Here is a 23,912-nt window from a genome sequence, read left to right as displayed (position 1 = left end):
CTACAGTAGTAGTCTACTTTACATGTGGTAATGATATGGCCCCTACAGTAGTAGTCTACTTTACATGTGGTAATGATATGGCCCCTACAGTAGTAGTCTACTTTACATGTGGTAATGATATGGCCCCTATAGTAGTAGTCTACTTTACATGTGGTAATGATATGGCCCCTACAGTAGTAGTCTACTTTACATGTGGTAATGATATGGCCCCTACAGTAGTAGTCTACTTTACATGTGGTAATGATATGGCCCCTACAGTAGTAGTCTACTTTACATGTGGTAATGATATGGCCCCTACAGTAGTAGTCTACTTTACATGTGGTAATGATATGGCCCCTACAGTAGTAGTCTACTTTACATGTGGTAATGATATGGCCCCTACAGTAGTAGTCTACTTTACATGTGGTAATTATATGGCCCCTATAATCTACAGTTGTAGACTACTTTACATGTGGTAATGATATGGCCCCTACAGTACTAGGCTACTTTACATGTGGTAATGATAATGGCCCCTACAGTAGTAGTCTACTTTACATGTGGTAATTATATGGCCCCTACAGTAGTAGGCTACTTTACATGTGGTAATGATATGGCCCCTACAGTAGTAGTCTACTTTACATGTGGTAATGATATGGCCCCTACAGTAGTAGTCTACTTTACATGTGGTAATGATATGGCCCCTACAGTAGTAGTCTACTTTACATGTGGTAATGATATGGCCCCTACAGTACTAGGCTACTTTACATGTGGTAATGATATGGCCCCTACAGTACTAGTCTACTTTACATGTGGTAATGATATGGCCCCTACAGTAGTAGTCTACTTTACATGTGGTAATTATATGGCCCCTATAATCTACAGTTGTAGACTACTTTACATGTGGTAATGATATGGCCCCTACAGTACTAGGCTACTTTACATGTGGTAATGATATGGCCCCTACAGTAGTAGTCTACTTTACATGTGGTAATGATATGGCCCCTACAGTAGTAGTCTACTTTACATGTGGTAATGATATGGCCCCTACAGTAGTAGTCTACTTTACATGTGGTAATGATATGGCCACTACAGTAGTAGTCTACTTTACATGTGGTAATTATATGGGCCCTATAATCTACAGTTGTAGACTACTTTACATGTGGTAATGATATGGCCCCTACAGTACTAGGCTACTTTACATGTGGTAATGATATGGCCCCTACAGTAGTAGTCTACTTTACATGTGGTAATGATATGGCCCCTACAGTAGTAGTCTACTTTACATGTGGTAATTATATGGCCCCTATAGTAGTAGACTACTTTACATGTGGTAATGATACGGCCCCTACAGTAGTAGTCTACTTTACATGTGGTAATGATACGGCCCCTACAGTAGTAGTCTACTTTACATGTGGTAATTATATGGCCCCATACAGTAGTAGTCTACTTTACATGTGGTAATTATATGGCCCCTATAGTAGTAGACTACTTTACATGTGATAATGATATGGCCCCTGGACTGTGATCACACAGTCCCCCGGAACAGCTGGCACTCTCATGCATGGTTCAGTGTTGCTTGCCTCAAAGCAAGCATCTCATCAGGTAGGTTCACATCACCTCAATACCATCAGATGAGTCCTGGAAAATATTCCAGTCAGTGCTAGAGACAAAGTCCTGTAGCTTAGCATCAATGAGTGCCTCCTGTTTGAGTTTTTGCTTGTAAACAGGAATCAGGAGGATAGAGTTACGGTCAGATTTGCCAAATGGAGGGCGTGGGAGAGCTTTGAATGTGTCTCTGTGTGTGGAGTAAAGGTGATCTAGAGTTTTGTTTACTCTAGTTGCACAGGTGACATACTGGTAGAAATTAGGTAAAAATAAATAATTTCAGTTCCACTGCATTAAAATCACTGGCCTCAAGAAGTGTCACCTCTTGATGAGCAATTTCATGTTTTCTTATGGCCCTATGCAGCTGGCTGAGTGCAGGCTTAGTGCCCAGCATCGGTTTGTGGTGGTAAATAGACGGCTACAAAAAACATAGATAAAAACCCTGTGGCCTTTAATAAAAGGTTAGATCCATAAAGGTATGAATCTGTAGTCCTATAATAATAGGTTATATCCATAAAGTCCTGAATCTGTAGTCCTATAATAAAGGTTAGATCCATAAAGGCCTGAATCTGTAGTCCTATAATAATAGGTTATATCCATAGTATGAATCTGTAGTCCTTTAACAATAGGTTATACCTACAGTCTGAATTTGTTTCTCTACAGATGAAGCTAACGTGATGAACAAAGAGAAGGGAAGCCTGCCATCTGGTGGTGGACATATGTACTGTAGAAAGGATTGGATGGAGGATGTATCAGTGGTGGTGTCAAACTCATTCAATGGAGGAACCTAATGCAGGGGTATTCCACTCTTACCCCTCTACAGGGTTTCCCAAACTCAGTCCTGGGCCCCCTGGGGGCACGTTTTGGTTGTCGCTTTAGCACTACACAGCTGATTCAAATAACCAAGCGTTGATTGTGTAGTCAATGCATCCAGGTGGGATCCCGGGACTGAGTTGGGAAAACTCTGTCCTATGAGCCTGTTGGTTTTCTGTTCTACCTGATAATTAATTGTACCCACCTGGTGTCTAAGGTCTAAATCAGTCCCTGATTAGAGGGGAATCACCCACCTGGTGTCTAAGGTCTAAATCAGTCCCCGATTAGAGGGGAATCACCCACCTGGTGTCTAAGGTCTAAATCAGTCCCTGATTAGGGGGAATCACCCACCTGATGTCTAAGGTCTAAATCAGTCCCTGATTAGAGGGAATCACCCACCTGATGTCTAAGGTCTAAATCAGTCCCTGATTAGAGGGGAATCACCCACCTGGTGTCTAAGGTCTAAATCAGTCCCTGATTAGAGGGGAATCACCCACCTGGTGTCTAAGGTCTAAATCAGTCCCTGATTAGAGGGGAATCACCCACCTGGTGTCTAAGGTCTAAATCAGTCCCTGATTAGAGGGGAATCACCCACCTGGTGTCTAAGGTCTAAATCAGTCCCTGATTAGAGGGGAATCACCCACCTGGTGTCTAAGGTCTAAATCAGTCCCTGATTAGAGGGGAATCACCCACCTGCTGTCTAAGGTCTAAATCAGTCCCTGATTAGAGGGGAATCACCCACCTGGTGTCTAAGGTCTAAATCAGTCCCTGATTAGAGGAGAATCACCCACCTGGCTTCTAAGGTCTAAATCAGTCCCTGATTAGAGGGTTCCTTTAATCACCCACCTGGTGTCTAAGGTCTAAATCAGTCCCTGATTAGAGGGGAATCACCCACCTGATGTCTAAGGTCTAAATCAGTCCCTGATTAGAGGGGAATCACCCACCTGGTGTCTAAGGTCTAAATCAGTCCCTGATTAGAGGGGAATCACCCACCTGGTGTCTAAGGTCTAAATCAGTCCCTGATTAGAGGGGAAAAGCCCACCTGGTGTCTAATGTCTAAATCAGTCCCTGGTTAGAGGGGAATCACCCACCTGGTGTCTAAGGTCTAAATCAGTCCTTGATTAGAGGGAAACACCCACCTGGTGTCTAAGGTCTAAATCAGTCCCTGATTAGAGGGGAATCACCCACCTGGTGTCTAAGGTCTAAATCAGTCCCTGATTAGAGGAGAATCACCCACCTGGTGTCTAAGGTCTAAATCAGTCCCCAGATTAGAGGGGATCACCCACCTGGTGTTCCAGGTCTAAATCAGTCCCTGATTAGAGGGGAATCACCCACCTGGTGTCTAAGGTCTAAATCAGTCCCTGATTAGAGGGGAATACCCACCTGGTGTCTAAGGTCTAAATCAGTCCCTGATTAGAGGGAATCACCCACCTGGTGTCTAAGGTCTAAATCAGTCCCCAGATTAGAGGGGAATCACCCACCTGGTGTCCCAGGTCTAAATCAGTCCCTGATTAGAGGGGAATCACCCACCTGGTGTCTAAGGTCTAAATCAGTCCCTGATTAGAGGGGAATCACCCACCTGGTGTCTAAGGTCTAAATCAGTCCCTGATTAGAGGGGAATCACCCACCTGGTGTCTAAGGTCTAAATCAGTCCCTGATTAGAGGGGAATCACCCACCTGGTGTCTAAGGTCTAAATCAGTCCCTGATTAGAGGGGAATCACCCACCTGGTGTCTAAGGTCTAAATCAGTCCCTGATTAGAGGGGAATCACCCACCTGGTGTCTAAGGTCTAAATCAGTCCCTGATTAGGGTTTTTAAAAAACCTGGATCTGGCTTCCATGTCCAGAGTTGAGTTTGAGGGGCCTAGTGTCTGCTGGGTTTTATTAGTTGTTCCTTTAAATGAAGACCTAGACAACCAGGTGAGGGGGTTGTTCCTAACCAATTAGGGACATTAATTAATCAATCAAACACAAGGGAGGAGCGAAAACCCGGCGACACTCGGTCCTCTGGAATGAGTTTGACACTCAACTATGACGCACATAGTCGAGTTGTACAACAAAGTAGAAGGGGTGGAACCAAACGTCATACTTGAGTAAAAGTTTAAATATCTTCAAAGAAAACACTCCGACCATAATTTACAAACGAAGCATTTGTGTTTCGTGAGTCCTCCAGATCAGAGGCTGTAAAGGGATGACCAGAGATGTTCTCTGTTTAGTGAGTCCTCCAGATCAGAGGCTAGTAGGGATGTTCTCTGTTTAGTGAGTCCTCCAGATCAGAGGCTAGTAGGGATGACCAAGGATGTTCTCTGTTTAGTGAGTCCTCCAGATCAGTGGCAGTAGGGATGACCAGGGATGTTCTCTGTTTAGCGAGTCCTCCAGATCAGAGGCTAGTAGGGATGACCAGGGATGTTCTCTGTTTAGTGAGTCCTCCAGATCAGTGGCAGTAGGGATGACCAGAGATGTTCTCTGTTTAGTGAGTGCTCCAGATCAGGCAGTAGGGATGACCAGGGATGTTCTCTGTTTAGTGAGTCCTCCAGATCAGAGGCAGTAGGGATGACCAGGGATGTTCTCTGTTTAGTGAGTCCTCCAGATCAGAGGCTAGTAGGGATGACCAGGGATGTTCTCTGTTTAGTGAGTCCTCCAGATCAGAGGCTAGTAGGGATGACCAGGGATGTTCTCTGTTTAGTGAGTCCGCTAGATCAGAGGCTAGTAGGGATGACCAGGGATGTTCTCTGTTTAGTGAGTCCTCCAGATCAGAGGCAGTAGGGATGACCAGGGATGTTCTCTGTTTAGTGAGTCCTCCAGATCAGAGGCTAGTAGGGATGACCAGGGATGTTCTCTGTTTCGTGAGTCCTCCAGATCAGAGGCAGTAGGGATGACCAGGGATGTTCTCTGTTTAGTGAGTCCTCCAGATCAGAGGCTAGTAGGGATGACCAGGGATGTTCTCTGTTTAGTGAGTCCTCCAGATCAGAGGCTAGTAGGGATGACCAGGGATGTTCTCTGTTTAGTGAGTCCTCCAGATCAGAGGCTAGTAGGGATGACCAGGGATGTTCTCTGTTTAGTGAGTCCTCCAGATCAGAGGCAGTAGGGATGACCAGGGATGTTCTCTGTTTAGTGAGTCCTCCAGATCAGAGGCTAGTAGGGATGACCAGGGATGTTCTCTGTTTAGTGAGTCCTCCAGATCAGAGGCAGTAGGGATGACCAGGGATGTTCTCTGTTTAGTGAGTCCTCCAGATCAGAGGCAGTAGGGATGACCAGGGATGTTCTCTGTTTAGTGAGTCCTCCAGATCAGAGGCTAGTAGGGATGACCAGGGATGTTCTCTGTTTAGTGAGTCCTCCAGATCAGAGGCAGTAGGGATGACCAGGGATGTTCTCTGTTTAGTGAGTCCTCCAGATCAGAGGCAGTAGGGATGACCAGGGATGTTCTCTGTTTAGTGAGTCCTCCAGATCAGAGGCAGTAGGGATGACCAGGGATGTTCTCTTGATAAGTGCGTGGATTGGACCATTTTCCTGTCCTGGAAAAAAATAGAAATAGGTAAGTACAGATACCGAAAAAACGATCCAAAACTATTACTTTAAATTATTTTCACTTAAAAACTTTACACCACTGCAAAGTAGACATTATTTATGTCGATCAAAAACAGTAATGTTCAACATGAAAGCATTTCAATAAAATAAATAATACATCACGGATTTGTTTCACGTTGCAGTATTAAGATAAACAGACATTAGATACGTTGCTTGTGGTACGTGTCTACGTCATCGTTTCCCACCCCGGAAGTCCCGTTCACGGCAGAGCGGTGCAGGACCACATTAACCCAGGACTATGGCGAGCAACGTGTGGAGGTCAATGGTAAGAACATGCCGTTTTGTCAGCGTAAAGATAATCGAATGTAACTTGGCCATGTATTGGATTTATGTTTGTGTAATGTGAGTTCGTGTTCGGATGACTTTGTCGGGTGTATAATGTTGTTTCCATGGGTTTTCTGTGAGGCCTTTTACTGTGCGTGTGTCCTTGTCCTGCTACTACCGTAGCGAGCTATGCTATTAACCAACCGCTTTTTATCCGCCTAATGCTTGACAAGTGACATTTCGTGTTTGTCAATATGTTTTCTGATTCAATCCCACTCGACTAGAGATAGTGTGTGGATGTTGTGATACGTTTTTATCTGCGCGGTAATAATTTAACCTTCCGTTTATTGTCCTCCTCCAGCTCTCTCACGTCGTGGGGGCGGCAAAGAGACCGACGGTATGTTTCAGAAGGGGGGTAAGTCAACGACTGACAAATAGACAAGTCTACACCTGTTTTTTTTTTTTTATGAACTTCTCCCTCGTTGACAAAAAGGCTGAAATGATGTAATTCATGATCCAGTGTTTTTAGTGCTTGTATGTAATGTAATCCCTCTAAAAACAGATTGAAAATGGGTTTGTTTTCTCTTAACAGCTGCAAACGGTTACGTTAATTCCCGGGGATGGAATCGGTCCAGAAATATCCGTGGCTGTCATGAAGATTTTCGAGTCTGCTAAGGTAAGATGGAAAAGCTGTCAAACTCTCTCTCTCTCACACAGCAAATTGTAGGGTTAACAGCAGAACATGCCATTGGCATGGAAAGTTTGACAGAACATTGAACCCCGGTCCTTCCTGTACCATTCTGTGTCCTCTCTACCACCCGTTAGGTTCCCATCCAGTGGGAGGAGAGGAATGTGACAGCTATCCAGGGCCCAGGAGGTAGATGGATGATCCCTCCAGACTGTAAGGAGTCTATGGACAGGACCCTGATTGGGTTAAAAGGTAGGTAGCAGTGACAGAGATCCTATGGTAGTAGCTACCTGCATGGTCATGGTGGACATAGTGTAGGTAGCAGTGACAGAGATCCTATGGTAGTAGCTACCTGCATGGTCATGATGGACATAGTGTAGGTAGCAGTGACAGAGATCCTATGGTAGTAGCTACCTGCATGGTCATGATGGACATAGTGTAGGTAGCAGTGACAGAGATCCTATGGTAGTAGCTACCTGCATGGTCATGGTGGACATAGTGTAGGTAGCAGTGACAGAGATCCTATGGTAATCTATGGTAGTAGCTACCTGCATGGTCATGGTGGACATAGTGTAGGTAGCAGTGACAGAGATCCTATGGTAGTAGCTACCTGCATGGTCATGGTGGACATAGTGTAGGTAGCAGTGACAGAGATCCTATGGTTGTAGCTACCTGCATGGTCATGATGGACATAGTGTAGGTAGCAGTGACAGAGATCCTATGGTAGTAGCTACCTGCATGGTCATGATGGACATAGTGTAGGTAGCAGTGACAGAGATCCTATGGTAGTAGCTACCTGCATGGTCATGATGGACATAGTGTAGGTAGCAGTGACAGAGATCCTATGGTAGTAGCTACCTGCATGGTCATGATGGACATAGTGTAGGTAGCAGTGACAGAGATCCTATGGTAGTAGCTACCTGCATGGTCATGATGGACATAGTGTAGGTAGCAGTGACAGAGATCCTATGGTAGTAGCTACCTGCATGGTCATGATGGACATAGTGTAGGTAGCAGTGACAGAGATCCTATGGTAGTAGCTACCTGCATGGTCATGATGGACATAGTGTAGGTAGCAGTGACAGAGATCCTATGGTAGTAGCTACCTGCATGGTCATGATGGACATAGTGTAGGTAGCAGTGACAGAGATCCTATGGTAGTAGCTACCTGCATGGTCATGATGGACATAGTGTAGGTAGCAGTGACAGAGATCCTATGGTAGTAGCTACCTGCATGGTCATGATGGACATAGTGTAGGTAGCAGTGACAGAGATCCTATGGTAATCTATGGTAGTAGCTACCTGCATGGTCATGATGGACATAGTGTAGGTAGCAGTGACAGAGATCCTATGGTAATCTATGGTAGTAGCTACCTGCATGGTCATGGTGGACATAGTGTAGGTAGCAGTGACAGAGATCCTATGGTAGTAGCTACCTGCATGGTCATGATGGACAGTGTAGGTAGCAGTGACAGAGATCCTATGGTAGTAGCTACCTGCATGGTCATGATGGACGTAGTGTTTAGTAGTGACAGAGATCAGATATGGTAGTAGCTACCTGCATGGTCATGATGGACATAGTGTAGGTAGCAGTGACAGAGATCCTATGGTAATCTATGGTAGTAGCTACCTGCATGGTCATGAACATGCCATGGACATAGTGTAGGTAGCAGTGACAGAGATCCTATGGTAGTAGCTACCTGCATGGTTCATGATGGACATAGTGTAGGTAGCAGTGACAGAGATCCTATGGTAGTAGCTACCTGCATGGTCATGGTGGACATAGTGTAGGTAGCAGTGACAGAGATCCTATGGTAATCTATGGTAGTAGCTACCTGCATGGGCATGATGGACATAGTGTAGGTAGCAGTGACAGAGATCCTATGGTAGTAGCTACCTGCATGGTCATGATGGACATAGTGTGCTGAAGTCAGCTGGAATAAAGAACGTCATGCAGGTGGCATCATATGGGTTAGTATGTAGGGTTTAGTATGTAGGGGTTAGTATGTAGGGTTTAGTATGCAGGGGTTAGTATGTAGGGGTTAGTATGTAGGGGTTAGTATGTAGGGGTTAGTATGTAGGGGTTAGTATGTAGGGGTTAGTATGCAGGGGTTAGTATGTAGGGTTTAGTATGTAGGGTTTAGTATGCAGGGTTTAGTATGCAGGGTTTAGTATGCAGGGTTTAGTATGCAGGGTTTAGTATGCAGGGTTTAGTATGCAGGGGTTAGTATGTAGGGTTCATAGGGGATAGTATGCAGGGGATAGTATGTAGGGTTCATAGGGGATAGTATGCAGGGGATAGTATGTAGGGTTCATAGGGGATAGTATGCAGGGGATAGTATGTAGGGTTTATAGGGGATAGTATCTAGGGGATAGTATCTAGGGGATAGTATGCATGGTTCATAGGGGATGGGATAGTATGCAGGGTTCATTGGGGCTAGTATGTAGGGGATAGTAATGCAGGGTTTATAGGGGATAGTAGCCTGTAGGGCTCATGGGGAATAGTAGGGATGAATGGAACACGGCCAAGATGAGAGATGTAGTGGTAACATGATTGGTGGGTAAACGATGCAGGAAGCCCGTCTAGAGGTCAGGTGGCTGGTGTTGAAGCCCGTCTAGAGGTCAGGTGACTGGTGTGGAAGCCCGTGTGGAAGCCCATCTGGAGGTCAGGTGATTGGTGTGGAAGCCCATCTAGAGGTCAGGTGACTGGTGTGGAAGCCCGTCTAGAGGTCAGGTGACTGGTGTGGAAGCCCGTCTAGAGGTCAGGTGACTGGTGTGGAAGCCCATCTGGAGGTCAGGTGACTGGTGTGGAAGCCCATCTGGAGGTCAGGTGACTGGTGTGGAAGCCCGTCTGGAGGTCAGGTGACTGGTGTGGAAGCCCGTCTGGAGGTCAGGTGACTGGTGTGGAAGCCCGTCTGAGGTCAGGTGACTGGTGTGGAAGCCCATCTAGAGGTCAGGTGACTGGTGTGGAAGCCCATCTGGAGGTCAGGTGACTGGTGTGGAAGCCCGTCTAGAGGTCAACATGTCTAGAGCTCCAGTACATCCCCGTCTTCAGTAGACGCAAACAGAAAACATTTTGCGATGGAAAATTGGGAAAGGTATTTTATTCTACCTGTACATAGTCTTTCCCTGTTTGTCTATTTCCATTTGGTTCCTAATGAACAGTAAACTGGTCTTTAAAGGCCCAGTTGTCAAAAATGAGACTTTTCTGTGTTTTTATGTATATTTCCACACGGAGGTTTGACCAATACTGTGGTGTTTTGAACATGAGGATAATGTCCTTTTAGTGTAAGAGCTGTTTTAAAAGACCTCCTGTAATGTTGTGATGGGATGGAGTTTAGTCTGTCTGGTGATGTTATGATGGAGTTTAGTCTGTCTGGTGATGTTATGATGGAGTTTAGTCTGTCTGGTGATGTTATGATGGAGTTTAGTCTGTCTGGTGATGTTATGATGGAGTTTAGTCTGCCTGGTGATGTTATGATGGAGTTTAGTCTGCCTGGTGATGTTATGATGGAGTTTAGTCTGTCTGGTGATGTTATGATGGAGTTTAGTCTGTCTGGTGATGTTATGATGGAGTTTAGTCTGCCTGGTGATGTTATGATGGGATGGAGTTTAGTCTGTCTGGTGATGTTATGATGGAGTTTAGTCTGCCTGGTGATGTTATGATGGAGTTTAGTCTGTCTGGTGATGTTATGATGGAGTTTAGTCTGTCTGGTGATGTTATGATGGGATGGAGTTTAGTCTGTCTGGTGATGTTATGATGGGGTGGAGTTTAGTCTGTCTGGTGATGTTATGATGGAGTTTAGTCTGCCTGGTGATGTTATGATGGAGTTTAGTCTGTCTGGTGATGTTATGATGGAGTTTAGTCTGTCTGGTGATGTTATGATGGAGTTTAGTCTGTCTGGTGATGTTATGATGGGATGGAGTTTAGTCTGTCTGGTGATGTTATGATGGAGTTTAGTCTGTCTGGTGATGTTATGATGGAGTTTAGTCTGTCTGGTGATGTTATGATGGGATGGTTATGTTTTAGTCTGTCTGGTGATGTTATGATGGGGTGGAGTTTAGTCTGTCTGGTGATGTTATGATGGAGTTTAGTCTGTCTGGTGATGTTATGATGGAGTTTAGTCTGTCTGGTGATGTTATGATGGAGTTTAGTCTGTCTGGTGATGTTATGATGGGAGTTTAGTCTGTCTGGTGATGTTATGATGGGAGGTTTAGTCTGTCTGGTGATGTTATGATGGAGTTTAGTCTGCCTGGTGATGTTATGATGGAGTTTAGTCTGCCTGGTGATGTTATGATGGAGTTTAGTCTGTCTGGTGATGTTATGATGGAGTTTAGTCTGCCTGGTGATGTTATGATGGAGTTTAGTCTGCCTGGTGATGTTATGATGGAGTTTAGTCTGCCTGGTGATGTTATGATGGAGTTTAGTCTGCCTGGTGATGTTATGATGGAGTTTAGTCTGCCTGGTGATGTTATGATGGGATGGAGTTTAGTCTGTCTGGTGATGTTATGATGGAGTTTAGTCTGCCTGGTGATGTTATGATGGGATGGAGTTTAGTCTGCCTGGTGATGTTATGATGGAGTTTAGTCTGTCTGGTGATGTTATGATGGAGTTTAGTCTGCCTGGTGATGTTATGATGGAGTTTAGTCTGTCTGGTGATGTTATGATGGAGTTTAGTCTGTCTGGTGATGTTATGATGGAGTTTAGTCTGTCTGGTGATGTTATGATGGGATGGAGTTTAGTCTGTCTGGTGATGTTATGATGGAGTTTAGTCTGCCTGGTGATGTTATGATGGGATGGAGTTTAGTCTGTCTGGTGATGTTATGATGGAGTTTAGTCTGTCTGGTGATGTTATGATGGAGTTTAGTCTGTCTGGTGATGTTATGATGGAGTTTAGTCTGTCTGGTGATGTTATGATGGAGTTTAGTCTGTCTGGTGATGTTATGATGGAGTTTAGTCTGTCTGGTGATGTTATGATGGAGTTTAGTCTGTCTGGTGATGTTATGATGGGATGGAGTTTAGTCTGTCTGGTGATGTTATGATGGAGTTTAGTCTGTCTGGTGATGTTATGATGGAGTTTAGTCTGTCTGGTGATGTTATGATGGGATGGAGTTTAGTCTGTCTGGTGATGTTATGATGGAGTTTAGTCTGTCTGGTGATGTTATGATGGAGTTTAGTCTGCCTGGTGATGTTATGATGGAGTTTAGTCTGTCTGGTGATGTTATGATGGGATGGAGTTTAGTCTGTCTGGTGATGTTATGATGGAGTTTAGTCTGTCTGGTGATGTTATGATGGAGTTTAGTCTGTCTGGTGATGTTATGATGGAGTTTAGTCTGTCTGGTGATGTTATGATGGGATGGAGTTTAGTCTGTCTGGTGATGTTATGATGGAGTTTAGTCTGCCTGGTGATGTTATGATGGAGTTTAGTCTGTCTGGTGATGTTATGATGGGGTGGAGTTTAGTCTGCCTGGTGATGTTATGATGGAGTTTAGTCTGTCTGGTGATGTTATGATGGAGTTTAGTCTGCCTGGTGATGTTATGATGGAGTTTAGTCTGTCTGGTGATGTTATGATGGAGTTTAGTCTGTCTGGTGATGTTATGATGGAGTTTAGTCTGCCTGGTGATGTTATGATGGGATGGAGTTTAGTCTGTCTGGTGATGTTATGATGGAGTTTAGTCTGCCTGGTGATGTTATGATGGAGTTTAGTCTGTCTGGTGATGTTATGATGGGAGTTTAGTCTGCCTGGTGATGTTATGATGGAGTTTAGTCTGTCTGGTGATGTTATGATGGAGTTTAGTCTGTCTGGTGATGTTATGATGGGATGGAGTTTAGTCTGTCTGGTGATGTTATGATGGAGTTTAGTCTGTCTGGTGATGTTATGATGGAGTTTAGTCTGTCTGGTGATGTTATGATGGAGTTTAGTCTGTCTGGTGATGTTATGATGGAGTTTAGTCTGTCTGGTGATGTTATGATGGAGTTTAGTCTGTCTGGTGATGTTATGATGGAGTTTAGTCTGCCTGGTGATGTTATGTTGGGGTGGAGTTTAGTCTGCCTGGTGATGTTATGATGGGGTGGAGTTTAGTCTGTCTGGTGATGTTATGATGGGGTGGGGTTTAGTCTGTCTGGTGATGTTATGATGGAGTTTAGTCTGTCTGGTGATGTTATGATGGAGTTTAGTCTGTCTGGTGATGTTATGATGGAGTTTAGTCTGTCTGGTGATGTTTGATGGGGTTTAGTCTGTCTGGTGATGTTATGATGGAGTTTAGTCTGCCTGGTGATGTTATGATGGAGTTTAGTCTGCCTGGTGATGTTATGATGGGAGTTTAGTCTGTCTGGTGATGTTATGATGGAGTTTAGTCTGTCCTGGTGATGTTATGATGGATTTAGTCTGCCTGGTGATGTTATGATGGAGTTTAGTCTGCCTGGTGATGTTATGATGGGATGGAGTTTAGTCTGCCTGGTGATGTTATGATGGAGTTTAGTCTGCTGGTGATGTTATGATGGGATGGAGTTTAGTCTGTCTGGTGATGTTATGATGGAGTTTAGTCTGCCTGGTGATGTTATGATGGGATGGAGTTTAGTCTGCCTGGTGATGTTATGATGGAGTTTAGTCTGCCTGGTGATGTTATGATGGAGTTTAGTCTGCCTGGTGATGTTATGATGGAGTTTAGTCTGCCTGGTGATGTTATGATGGAGTTTAGTCTGTCTGGTGATGTTATGATGGAGTTTAGTCTGTCTGGTGATGTTATGATGGGATGGAGTTTAGTCTGTCTGGTGATGTTATGATGGAGTTTAGTCTGTCTGGTGATGTTATGATGGGATGGAGTTTAGTCTGTCTGGTGATGTTATGATGGAGTTTAGTCTGCCTGGTGATGTTATGATGGAGTTTAGTCTGTCTGGTGATGTTATGATGGAGTTTAGTCTGCCTGGTGATGTTATGATGGAGTTTAGTCTGTCTGGTGATGTTATGATGGAGTTTAGTCTGTCTGGTGATGTTATGATGGGATGGAGTTTAGTCTGCCTGGTGATGTTATGATGGGATGGAGTTTAGTCTGCCTGGTGATGTTATGATGGAGTTTAGTCTGTCTGGTGATGTTATGATGGAGTTTAGTCTGTCTGGTGATGTTATGATGGAGTTTAGTCTGTCTGGTGATGTTATGATGGAGTTTAGTCTGTCTGGTGATGTTATGATGGAGTTTAGTCTGTCTGGTGATGTTATGATGGAGTTTAGTCTGCCTGGTGATGTTATGATGGAGTTTAGTCTGTCTGGTGATGTTATGATGGAGTTTAGTCTGCCTGGTGATGTTATGATGGAGTTTAGTCTGTCTGGTGATGTTATGATGGAGTTTAGTCTGTCTGGTGATGTTATGATGGAGTTTAGTCTGCCTGGTGATGTTATGATGGAGTTTAGTCTGTCTGGTGATGTTATGATGGAGTTTAGTCTGCCTGGTGATGTTATGATGATGGAGTTTAGTCTGTCTGGTGATGTTATGATGGAGTTTAGTCTGTCTGGTGATGTTATGATGGAGTTTAGTCTGTCTGGTGATGTTATGATGGGATGGAGTTTAGTCTGTCTGGTGATGTTATGATGGAGTTTAGTCTGTCTGGTGATGTTATGATGGAGTTTAGTCTGTCTGGTGATGTTATGATGGAGTTTAGTCTGTCTGGTGATGTTATGATGGGATGGAGTTTAGTCTGTCTGGTGATGTTATGATGGAGTTTAGTCTGTCTGGTGATGTTATGATGGAGTTTAGTCTGGATGTTATGATGTTCTGTCTGGTGATGTTATGATGGAGTTTAGTCTGTCTGGTGATGTTATGATGGGATGGAGTTTAGTCTGTCTGGTGATGTTATGATGGGATGGAGTTTAGTCTGTCTGGTGATGTTATGATGGGATGGAGTTTAGTCTGTCTGGTGATGTTATGATGGAGTTTAGTCTGTCTGGTGATGTTATGATGGAGTTTAGTCTGTCTGGTGATGTTATGATGGGGTGGAGTTTAGTCTGCCTGGTGATGTTATGATGGAGTTTAGTCTGTCTGGTGATGTTATGATGGAGTTTAGTCTGTCTGGTGATGTTATGATGGAGTTTAGTCTGTCTGGTGATGTTATGATGGAGTTTAGTCTGCCTGGTGATGTTATGATGGGATGGAGTTTAGTCTGCCTGGTGATGTTATGATGGGGTGGAGTTTAGTCTGTCTGGTGATGTTATGATGGGATGGAGTTTAGTCTGCCTGGTGATGTTATGATGGGATGGAGTTTAGTCTGTCTGGTGATGTTATGATGGGATGGAGTTTAGTCTGCCTGGTGATGTTATGATGGGATGGAGTTTAGTCTGTCTGGTGATGTTATGATGGGATGGAGTTTAGTCTGTCTGGTGATGTTATGATGGGATGGAGTTTAGTCTGTCTGGTGATGTTATGATGGGATGGAGTTTAGTCTGTCTGGTGATGTTATGATGGGATGGAGTTTAGTCTGTCTGGTGATGTTATGATGGAGTTTAGTCTGTCTGGTGATGTTATGATGGGATGGAGTTTAGTCTGTCTGGTGATGTTATGATGGGGTGGAGTTTAGTCTGTCTGGTGATGTTATGATGGGATGGAGTTTAGTCTGCCTGGTGATGTTATGATGGGATTTTAGTCTGTCTGGTGATGTTATGATGGGATGGATTTTAGTCTGTCTGGTGATGTTATGATGGGATGGAGTTTAGTCTGCCTGGTGATGTTATGATGGGGTGGAGTTTAGTCTGTCTGGTGATGTTATGATGGATTTAGTCTGCCTGGTGATGTTATGATGGAGTTTAGTCTGCCTGGTGATGTTATGATGGGATGGAGTTTAGTCTGTCTGGTGATGTTATGATGGAGTTTAGTCTGCCTGGTGATGTTATGATGGGATGGAGTTTAGTCTGTCTGGTGATGTTATGATGGGATGGAGTTTAGTCTGTCTGGTGATGTTATGATGGGGTGGAGTTTAGTCTGTCTGGTGATGTTATGATGGGATGGAGTTTAGTCTGCCTGGTGATGTTATGATGGGATGGAGTTTAGTCTGCCTGGTGATGTTATGATGGGATGGAGTTTAGTCTGTCTGGTGATGTTATGATGGAGTTTAGTCTGTCTGGTGATGTTATGATGGGATGGAGTTTAGTCTGTCTGGTGATGTTATGATGGGATGGATTTAGTCTGCCTGGTGATGTTATGATGGGGTGGTTTAGTCTGTCTGGTGATGTTATGATGGAGTTTAGTCTGCCTGGTGATGTTATGATGGAGTTTAGTCTGCCTGGTGATGTTATGATGGGATGGAGTTTAGTCTGCCTGGTGATGTTATGATGGAGTTTAGTCTGCCTGGTGATGTTATGATGGGATGGAGTTTAGTCTGCCTGGTGATGTTATGATGGGATGGAGTTTAGTCTGTCTGGTGATGTTATGATGGGATGGAGTTTAGTCTGCCTGGTGATGTTATGATGGGATGGGGTTTAGTCTGTCTGGTGATGTTATGATGGGATGGAGTTTAGTCTGTCTGGTGATGTTATGATGGGGTGGAGTTTAGTCTGCCTGGTGATGTTATGATGGGATGGAGTTTAGTCTGTCTGGTGATGTTATGATGGGATGGAGTTTAGTCTGCCTGGTGATGTTATGATGGAGTTTAGTCTGCCTGGTGATGTTATGATGGGATGGAGTTTAGTCTGTCTGGTGATGTTATGATGGGATGGAGTTTAGTCTGCCTGGTGATGTTATGATGGAGTTTAGTCTGTCTGGTGATGTTATGATGGAGTTTAGTCTGTCTGGTGATGTTATGATGGAGTTTAGTCTGTCTGGTGATGTTATGATGGGGTGGAGTTTAGTCTGTCTGGTGATGTTATGATGGAGTTTAGTCTGTCTGGTGATGTTATGATGGGATGGAGTTTAGTCTGTCTGGTGATGTTATGATGGGATGGAGTTTAGTCTGTCTGGTGATGTTATGATGGGATGGAGTTTAGTCTGTCTGGTGATGTTATGATGGGATGGAGTTTAGTCTGTCTGGTGATGTTATGATGGGATGGAGTTTAGTCTGTCTGGTGATGTTATGATGGGATGTTTAGTCTGTCTGGTGATGTTATGATGGGATGGAGTTTAGTCTGCCTGGTGATGTTATGATGGGGTGGAGTTTAGTCTGCCTGGTGATGTTATGATGGGGTGGAGTTTAGTCTGTCTGGTGATGTTATGATGGGGTGGGGTTTAGTCTGGCTGGTGATGTTATGATGGAGTTTAGTCTGTCTGGTGATGTTATGATGGAGTTTAGTCTGTCTGGTGATGTTATGATGGGGTGGAGTTTAGTCTGTCTGGTGATGTTATGATGGGATGGAGTTTAGTCTGTCTGGTGATGTTATGATGGGATGGAGTTTAGTCTGTCTGGTGATGTTATGATGGATGGAGTTTAGTCTGTCTGGTGATGTTATGATGGAGTTTAGTCTGTCTGGTGATGTTATGATGGGATGGAGTTTAGTCTGTCTGGTGATGTTATGATGGGGTGGAGTTTAGTCTGTCTGGTGATGTTATGATGGGATGGAGTTTAGTCTGCCTGGTGATGTTATGATGGGATGGAGTTTAGTCTGTCTGGTGATGTTATGATGGGGTGGAGTTTAGTCTGTCTGGTGATGTTATGATGGGATGGAGTTTAGTCTGTCTGGTGATGTTATGATGGGATGGATTTTAGTCTGCCTGGTGATGTTATGATGGGATGGAGTTTAGTCTGCCTGGTGATGTTATGATGGGATGGAGTTTAGTCTGTCTGGTGATGTTATGATGGGATGGAGTTTAGTCTGCCTGGTTATGATGGGATGGGGTTTAGTCTGTCTGGTGATGTTATGATGGGGTGGAGTTTAGTCTGCCTGGTGATGTTATGATGGAGTTTAGTCTGCCTGGTGATGTTATGATGGGATGGAGTTTAGTCTGTCTGGTGATGTTATGATGGAGTTTAGTCTGCCTGGTGATGTTATGATGGGATGGAGTTTAGTCTGCCTGGTGATGTTATGATGGGATGGAGTTTAGTCTGTCTGGTGATGTTATGATGGGATGGAGTTTAGTCTGTCTGGTGATGTTATGATGGGATGGAGTTTAGTCTGTCTGGTGATGTTATGATGGGATGGAGTTTAGTCTGCCTGGTGATGTTATGATGGGATGGAGTTTAGTCTGTCTGGTGATGTTATGATGGAGGGTTTAGTCTGTCTGGTGATGGTGGAGTTTAGTCTGTCTGGTGATGTTATGATGGGATGGAGTTTAGTCTGGTGATGGTGGGGTGGAGTTTAGTCTGTCTGGTGATGTTATGATGGGGTTTAGTCTGCCTGGTGATGTTATGATGGAGTTTAGTCTGTCTGGTGATGTTATGATGGAGTTTAGTCTGTCTGGTGATGTTATGATGGGATGGAGTTTAGTCTGTCTGGTGATGTTATGATGGGATGGAGTTTAGTCTGTCTGGTGATGTTATGGTGGGGTGGAGTTTAGTCTGCCTGGTGATGTTATGATGGGGTGGAGTTTAGTCTGCCTGGTGATGTTATGATGGGATGGAGTTTAGTCTGGTGATGTTATGGGTGGAGTTTAGTCTGTCTGGTGATGTTATGATGGGATGGAGTTTAGTCTGGTGATGGTGGGGTGGAGTTTAGTCTGTCTGGTGATGTTATGATGGGGTTTAGTCTGCCTGGTGATGTTATGATGGAGTTTAGTCTGTCTGGTGATGTTATGATGGAGTTTAGTCTGCCTGGTGATGTTATGATGGGATGGAGTTTAGTCTGTCTGGTGATGTTATGATGGGGTGGAGTTTAGTCTGCCTGGTGATGTTATGATGGGATGGAGTTTAGTCTGTCTGGTGATGTTATGATGGGATGGAGTTAGTCTGTCTGGTGATGTTATGATGGGGTGGAGTTTAGTCTGTCTGGTGATGTTATGATGGGGTGGAGTTTAGTCTGTCTGGTGATGGTATGATGGGGTGGAGTTTAGTCTGTCTGGTGATGTTATGATGGGATGGAGTTTAGTCTGTCTGGTGATGTTATGATGGGATGGATTTTAGTCTGCCTGGTGATGTTATGATGGGATGGAGTTTAGTCTGTCTGGTGATGTTATGATGGAGTTTAGTCTGCCTGGTGATGTTATGATGGAGTTTAGTCTGCCTGGTGATGTTATGATGGGATGGAGTTTAGTCTGTCTGGTGATGTTATGATGGAGTTTAGTCTGCCTGGTGATGTTATGATGGGGTGGAGTTTAGTCTGCCTGGTGATGTTATGATGGGATGGAGTTTAGTCTGTCTGGTGATGTTATGATGGGATGGAGTTTAGTCTGCCTGGTGATGTTATGATGGGATGGAGTTTAGTCTGTCTGGTGATGTTATGATGGGATGGAGTTTAGTCTGCCTGGTGATGTTATGATGGGATGGAGTTTAGTCTGTCTGGTGATGTTATGATGGGGTGGAGTTTAGTCTGCCTGGTGATGTTATGATGGGGTGGAGTTTAGTCTGTCTGGTGATGTTATGATGGGGTGGAGTTTAGTCTGTCTGGTGATGTTATGATGGGGTGGAGTTTAGTCTGTCTGGTGATGTTATGATGGAGTTTAGTCTGTCTGGTGATGTTATGATGGGATGGAGTTTAGTCTGTCTGGTGATGTTATGATGGGATGGAGTTTAGTCTGTCTGGTGATGTTATGATGGGATGGAGTTTAGTCTGTCTGGTGATGTTATGATGGGATGGAGTTTAGTCTGTCTGGTGATGTTATGATGGGATGGAGTTTAGTCTGTCTGGTGATGTTATGATGGGATGGAGTTTAGTCTGTCTGGTGATGTTATGATGGGATGGAGTTTAGTCTGCCTGGTGATGTTATGATGGGGTGGAGTTTAGTCTGCCTGGTGATGTTATGATGGGATGGAGTTTAGTCTGCCTGGTGATGTTATGATGGGGTGGAGTTTAGTCTGCCTGGTGATGTTATGATGGAGTTTAGTCTGCCTGGTGATGTTATGATGGAGTTTAGTCTGCCTGGTGATGTTATGATGGGGTGGAGTTTAGTCTGTCTGGTGATGTTATGATGGGATGGAGTTTAGTCTGTCTGGTGATGTTATGATGGGATGGAGTTTAGTCTGTCTGGTGATGTTATGATGGGGTGGAGTTTAGTCTGTCTGGTGATGTTATGATGGAGTTTAGTCTGTCTGGTGATGTTATGATGGGATGGAGTTTAGTCTGTCTGGTGATGTTATGATGGGGTGGAGTTTAGTCTGTCTGGTGATGTTATGATGGGATGGAGTTTAGTCTGCCTGGTGATGTTATGGGATGGAGTTTAGTCTGTCTGGTGATGTTATGATGGGGTGGAGTTTAGTCTGTCTGGTGATGTTATGATGGGATGGAGTTTAGTCTGTCTGGTGATGTTATGATGGGATGGAGTTTAGTCTGCCTGGTGATGTTATGATGGGATGGAGTTTAGTCTGTCTGGTGATGTTATGATGGGATGGAGTTTAGTCTGTCTGGTGATGTTATGATGGAGTTTAGTCTGCCTGGTGATGTTATGATGGGATGGAGTTTAGTCTGTCTGGTGATGTTATGATGGGGTGGAGTTTAGTCTGCCTGGTGATGTTATGATGGAGTTTAGTCTGCCTGGTGATGTTATGATGGGATGGAGTTTAGTCTGTCTGGTGATGTTATGATGGGATGGAGTTTAGTCTGTCTGGTGATGTTATGATGGGATGGAGTTTAGTCTGTCTGGTGATGTTATGATGGGATGGAGTTTAGTCTGTCTGGTGATGTTATGATGGGATGGGTTTAGTCTGTCTGGTGATGTTATGATGGGATGGAGTTTAGTCTGTCTGGTGATGTTATGATGGGATGGAGTTTAGTCTGTCTGGTGATGTTATGATGGGATGGAGTTTAGTCTGCCTGGTTATGATGGGATGGGGTTTAGTCTGTCTGGTGATGTTATGATGGGATGGAGTTTAGTCTGTCTGGTGATGTTATGATGGGATGGAGTTTAGTCTGTCTGGTGATGTTATGATGGGATGGAGTTTAGTCTGCCTGGTGATGTTATGATGGGATGGAGTTTAGTCTGTCTGGTGATGTTATGATGGGATGGAGTTTAGTCTGTCTGGTGATGTTATGATGGGATGGAGTTTAGTCTGTCTGGTGATGATGGGATGGGGTTTAGTCTGTCTGGTGATGTTATGATGGGGTTTAGTCTGTCTGGTGATGTTATGATGGAGTTTAGTCTGTCTGGTGATGTTATGATGGAGTTTAGTCTGTCTGGTGATGTTATGATGGGATGGAGTTTAGTCTGTCTGGTGATGTTATGATGGGGTTTAGTCTGTCTGGTGATGTTATGATGGGATGGAGTTTAGTCTGCCTGGTGATGTTACGATGGGGTGGAGTTTAGTCTGTCTGGTGATGTTATGATGGGATGGAGTTTAGTCTGCCTGGTGATGGTGGGGTGGAGTTTAGTCTGTCTGGTGATGTTATGATGGGATGGAGTTTAGTCTGGGTGATGGTGGGATGGAGTTTAGTCTGTCTGGTGATGTTATGATGGGGTTTAGTCTGCCTGGTGATGTTATGATGGAGTTTAGTCTGTCTGGTGATGTTATGATGGGATGGAGTTTAGTCTGTCTGGTGATGTTATGATGGGATGGAGTTTAGTCTGCCTGGTGATGTTATGATGGGATGGAGTTTAGTCTGTCTGGTGATGTTATGATGGGGTGGAGTTTAGTCTGCCTGGTGATGTTATGATGGGATGGAGTTTAGTCTGGGTGATGGTGGGGTGGAGTTTAGTCTGTCTGGTGATGTTATGATGGGATGGAGTTTAGTCTGTCTGGTGATGTTATGATGGGGTGGAGTTTAGTCTGTCTGGTGATGTTATGATGGGGTTTAGTCTGCCTGGTGATGTTATGATGGAGTTTAGTCTGTCTGGTGATGTTATGATGGGATGGAGTTTAGTCTGTCTGGTGATGTTATGATGGGATGGAGTTTAGTCTGCCTGGTGATGTTATGATGGGATGGAGTTTAGTCTGTCTGGTGATGTTATGATGGAGTTTAGTCTGTCTGGTGATGTTATGATGGGATGGAGTTTAGTCTGTCTGGTGATGTTATGATGGGATGGAGTTTAGTCTGCCTGGTGATGTTATGATGGGATGGAGTTTAGTCTGTCTGGTGATGTTATGATGGAGTTTAGTCTGCATGGTGATGTTATGATGGAGTTTAGTCTGTCTGGTGATGTTATGATGGGATGGAGTTTAGTCTGTCTGGTGATGTTATGATGGGATGGAGTTTAGTCTGTCTGGTGATGTTATGATGGGGTGGAGTTTAGTCTGTCTGGTGATGGTATGATGGGGTGGAGTTTAGTCTGTCTGGTGATGTTATGATGGGATGGAGTTTAGTCTGCCTGGTGATGTTATGATGGGATGGAGTTTAGTCTGTCTGGTGATGTTATGGTGGGGTGGAGTTTAGTCTGCCTGGTGATGTTATGATGGGGTGGAGTTTAGTCTGCCTGGTGATGTTATGATGGGATGGAGTTTAGTCTGGTGATGTTATGATGGAGTTTAGTCTGCCTGGTGATGTTATGATGGGATGGAGTTTAGTCTGCCTGGTGATGGTGGGGTGGAGTTTAGTCTGTCTGGTGATGTTATGATGGGGTTTAGTCTGCCTGGTGATGTTATGATGGAGTTTAGTCTGTCTGGTGATGTTATGATGGAGTTTAGTCTGTCTGGTGATGTTATGATGGGATGGAGTTTAGTCTGTCTGGTGATGTTATGATGGGATGGAGTTTAGTCTGCCTGGTGATGTTATGATGGGATGGAGTTTAGTCTGTCTGGTGATGTTATGATGGAGTTTAGTCTGTCTGGTGATGTTATGATGGAGTTTAGTCTGTCTGGTGATGTTATGATGGGATGGAGTTTAGTCTGTCTGGTTATGCTGGGATGGAGTTTAGTCTGTCTGGTGATGTTATGATGGGGTGGAGTTTAGTCTGTCTGGTGATGTTATGATGGGATGGAGTTTAGTCTGTCTGGTGATGTTATGATGGAGTTTAGTCTGTCTGGTGATGTTATGATGGGATGGAGTTTAGTCTGTCTGGTGATGTTATGATGGGATGGAGTTTAGTCTGTCTGGTGATGTTATGATGGGATGGAGTTTAGTCTGTCTGGTGATGTTATGATGGGGTGGAGTTTAGTCTGTCTGGTGATGTTATGATGGGATGGGGTTTAGTCTGCCTGGTGATGTTATGATGGAGTTTAGTCTGTCTGGTGATGTTATGATGGGGTTTAGTCTGTCTGGTGATGTTATGATGGGATGGAGTTTAGTCTGTCTGGTGATGTTATGATGGGATGGAGTTTAGTCTGCCTGGTGATGTTATGATGGAGTTTAGTCTGTCTGGTGATGTTATGATGGAGTTTAGTCTGTCTGGTGATGTTATGATGGGATGGGGTTTAGTCTGTCTGGTGATGTTATGATGGAGTTTAGTCTGCCTGGTGATGTTATGATGGGATGGAGTTTAGTCTGTCTGGTGATGTTATGATGGGGTGGAGTTTAGTCTGCCTGGTGATGTTATGATGGAGTTTAGTCTGCCTGGTGATGTTATGATGGGATGGAGTTTAGTCTGTCTGGTGATGTTATGATGGGGTGGAGTTTAGTCTGTCTGGTGATGTTATGATGGGATGGAGTTTAGTCTGTCTGGTGATGTTATGATGGGATGGAGTTTAGTCTGCCTGGTGATGTTATGATGGGATGGAGTTTAGTCTGTCTGGTGATGTTATGATGGGGTGGAGTTTAGTCTGTCTGGTGATGTTATGATGGGATGGAGTTTAGTCTGTCTGGTGATGTTATGATGGGATGGAGTTTAGTCTGTCTGGTGATGTTATGATGGGATGGAGTTTAGTCTGCCTGGTGATGTTATGATGGGATGGAGTTTAGTCTGTCTGGTGATGTTATGATGGGATGGAGTTTAGTCTGCCTGGTGATGTTATGATGGAGTTTAGTCTGCCTGG

The 23,912-nt window shown here is 44.3% G+C and overlaps 1 protein-coding gene across 1 annotated transcript in view; it reads left to right on the top strand.

The window, feature by feature from the left end:
• The first annotated feature begins 6,119 nt into the window (after nucleotides 1–6,119).
• Nucleotides 6,120–23,912, top strand: part of idh3a (isocitrate dehydrogenase (NAD(+)) 3 catalytic subunit alpha) — a 32,828-nt gene continuing 15,035 nt past the window's right edge. Inside the window, 4 exon segments of the mRNA XM_052516620.1 lie at nucleotides 6,120–6,249; nucleotides 6,610–6,663; nucleotides 6,841–6,924; nucleotides 7,074–7,188. Coding sequence (XP_052372580.1) covers nucleotides 6,223–6,249; nucleotides 6,610–6,663; nucleotides 6,841–6,924; nucleotides 7,074–7,188 — 280 coding nt within the window. The 5' untranslated portion in view covers nucleotides 6,120–6,222.

This window comes from Oncorhynchus keta, unplaced genomic scaffold (genome assembly GCF_023373465.1).
Source record: "Oncorhynchus keta strain PuntledgeMale-10-30-2019 unplaced genomic scaffold, Oket_V2 Un_scaffold_5175_pilon_pilon, whole genome shotgun sequence".
Classification (NCBI taxonomy): domain Eukaryota; kingdom Metazoa; phylum Chordata; class Actinopteri; order Salmoniformes; family Salmonidae; genus Oncorhynchus; species Oncorhynchus keta.
This window is presented reverse-complemented; position numbering and strand designations above follow the sequence as displayed.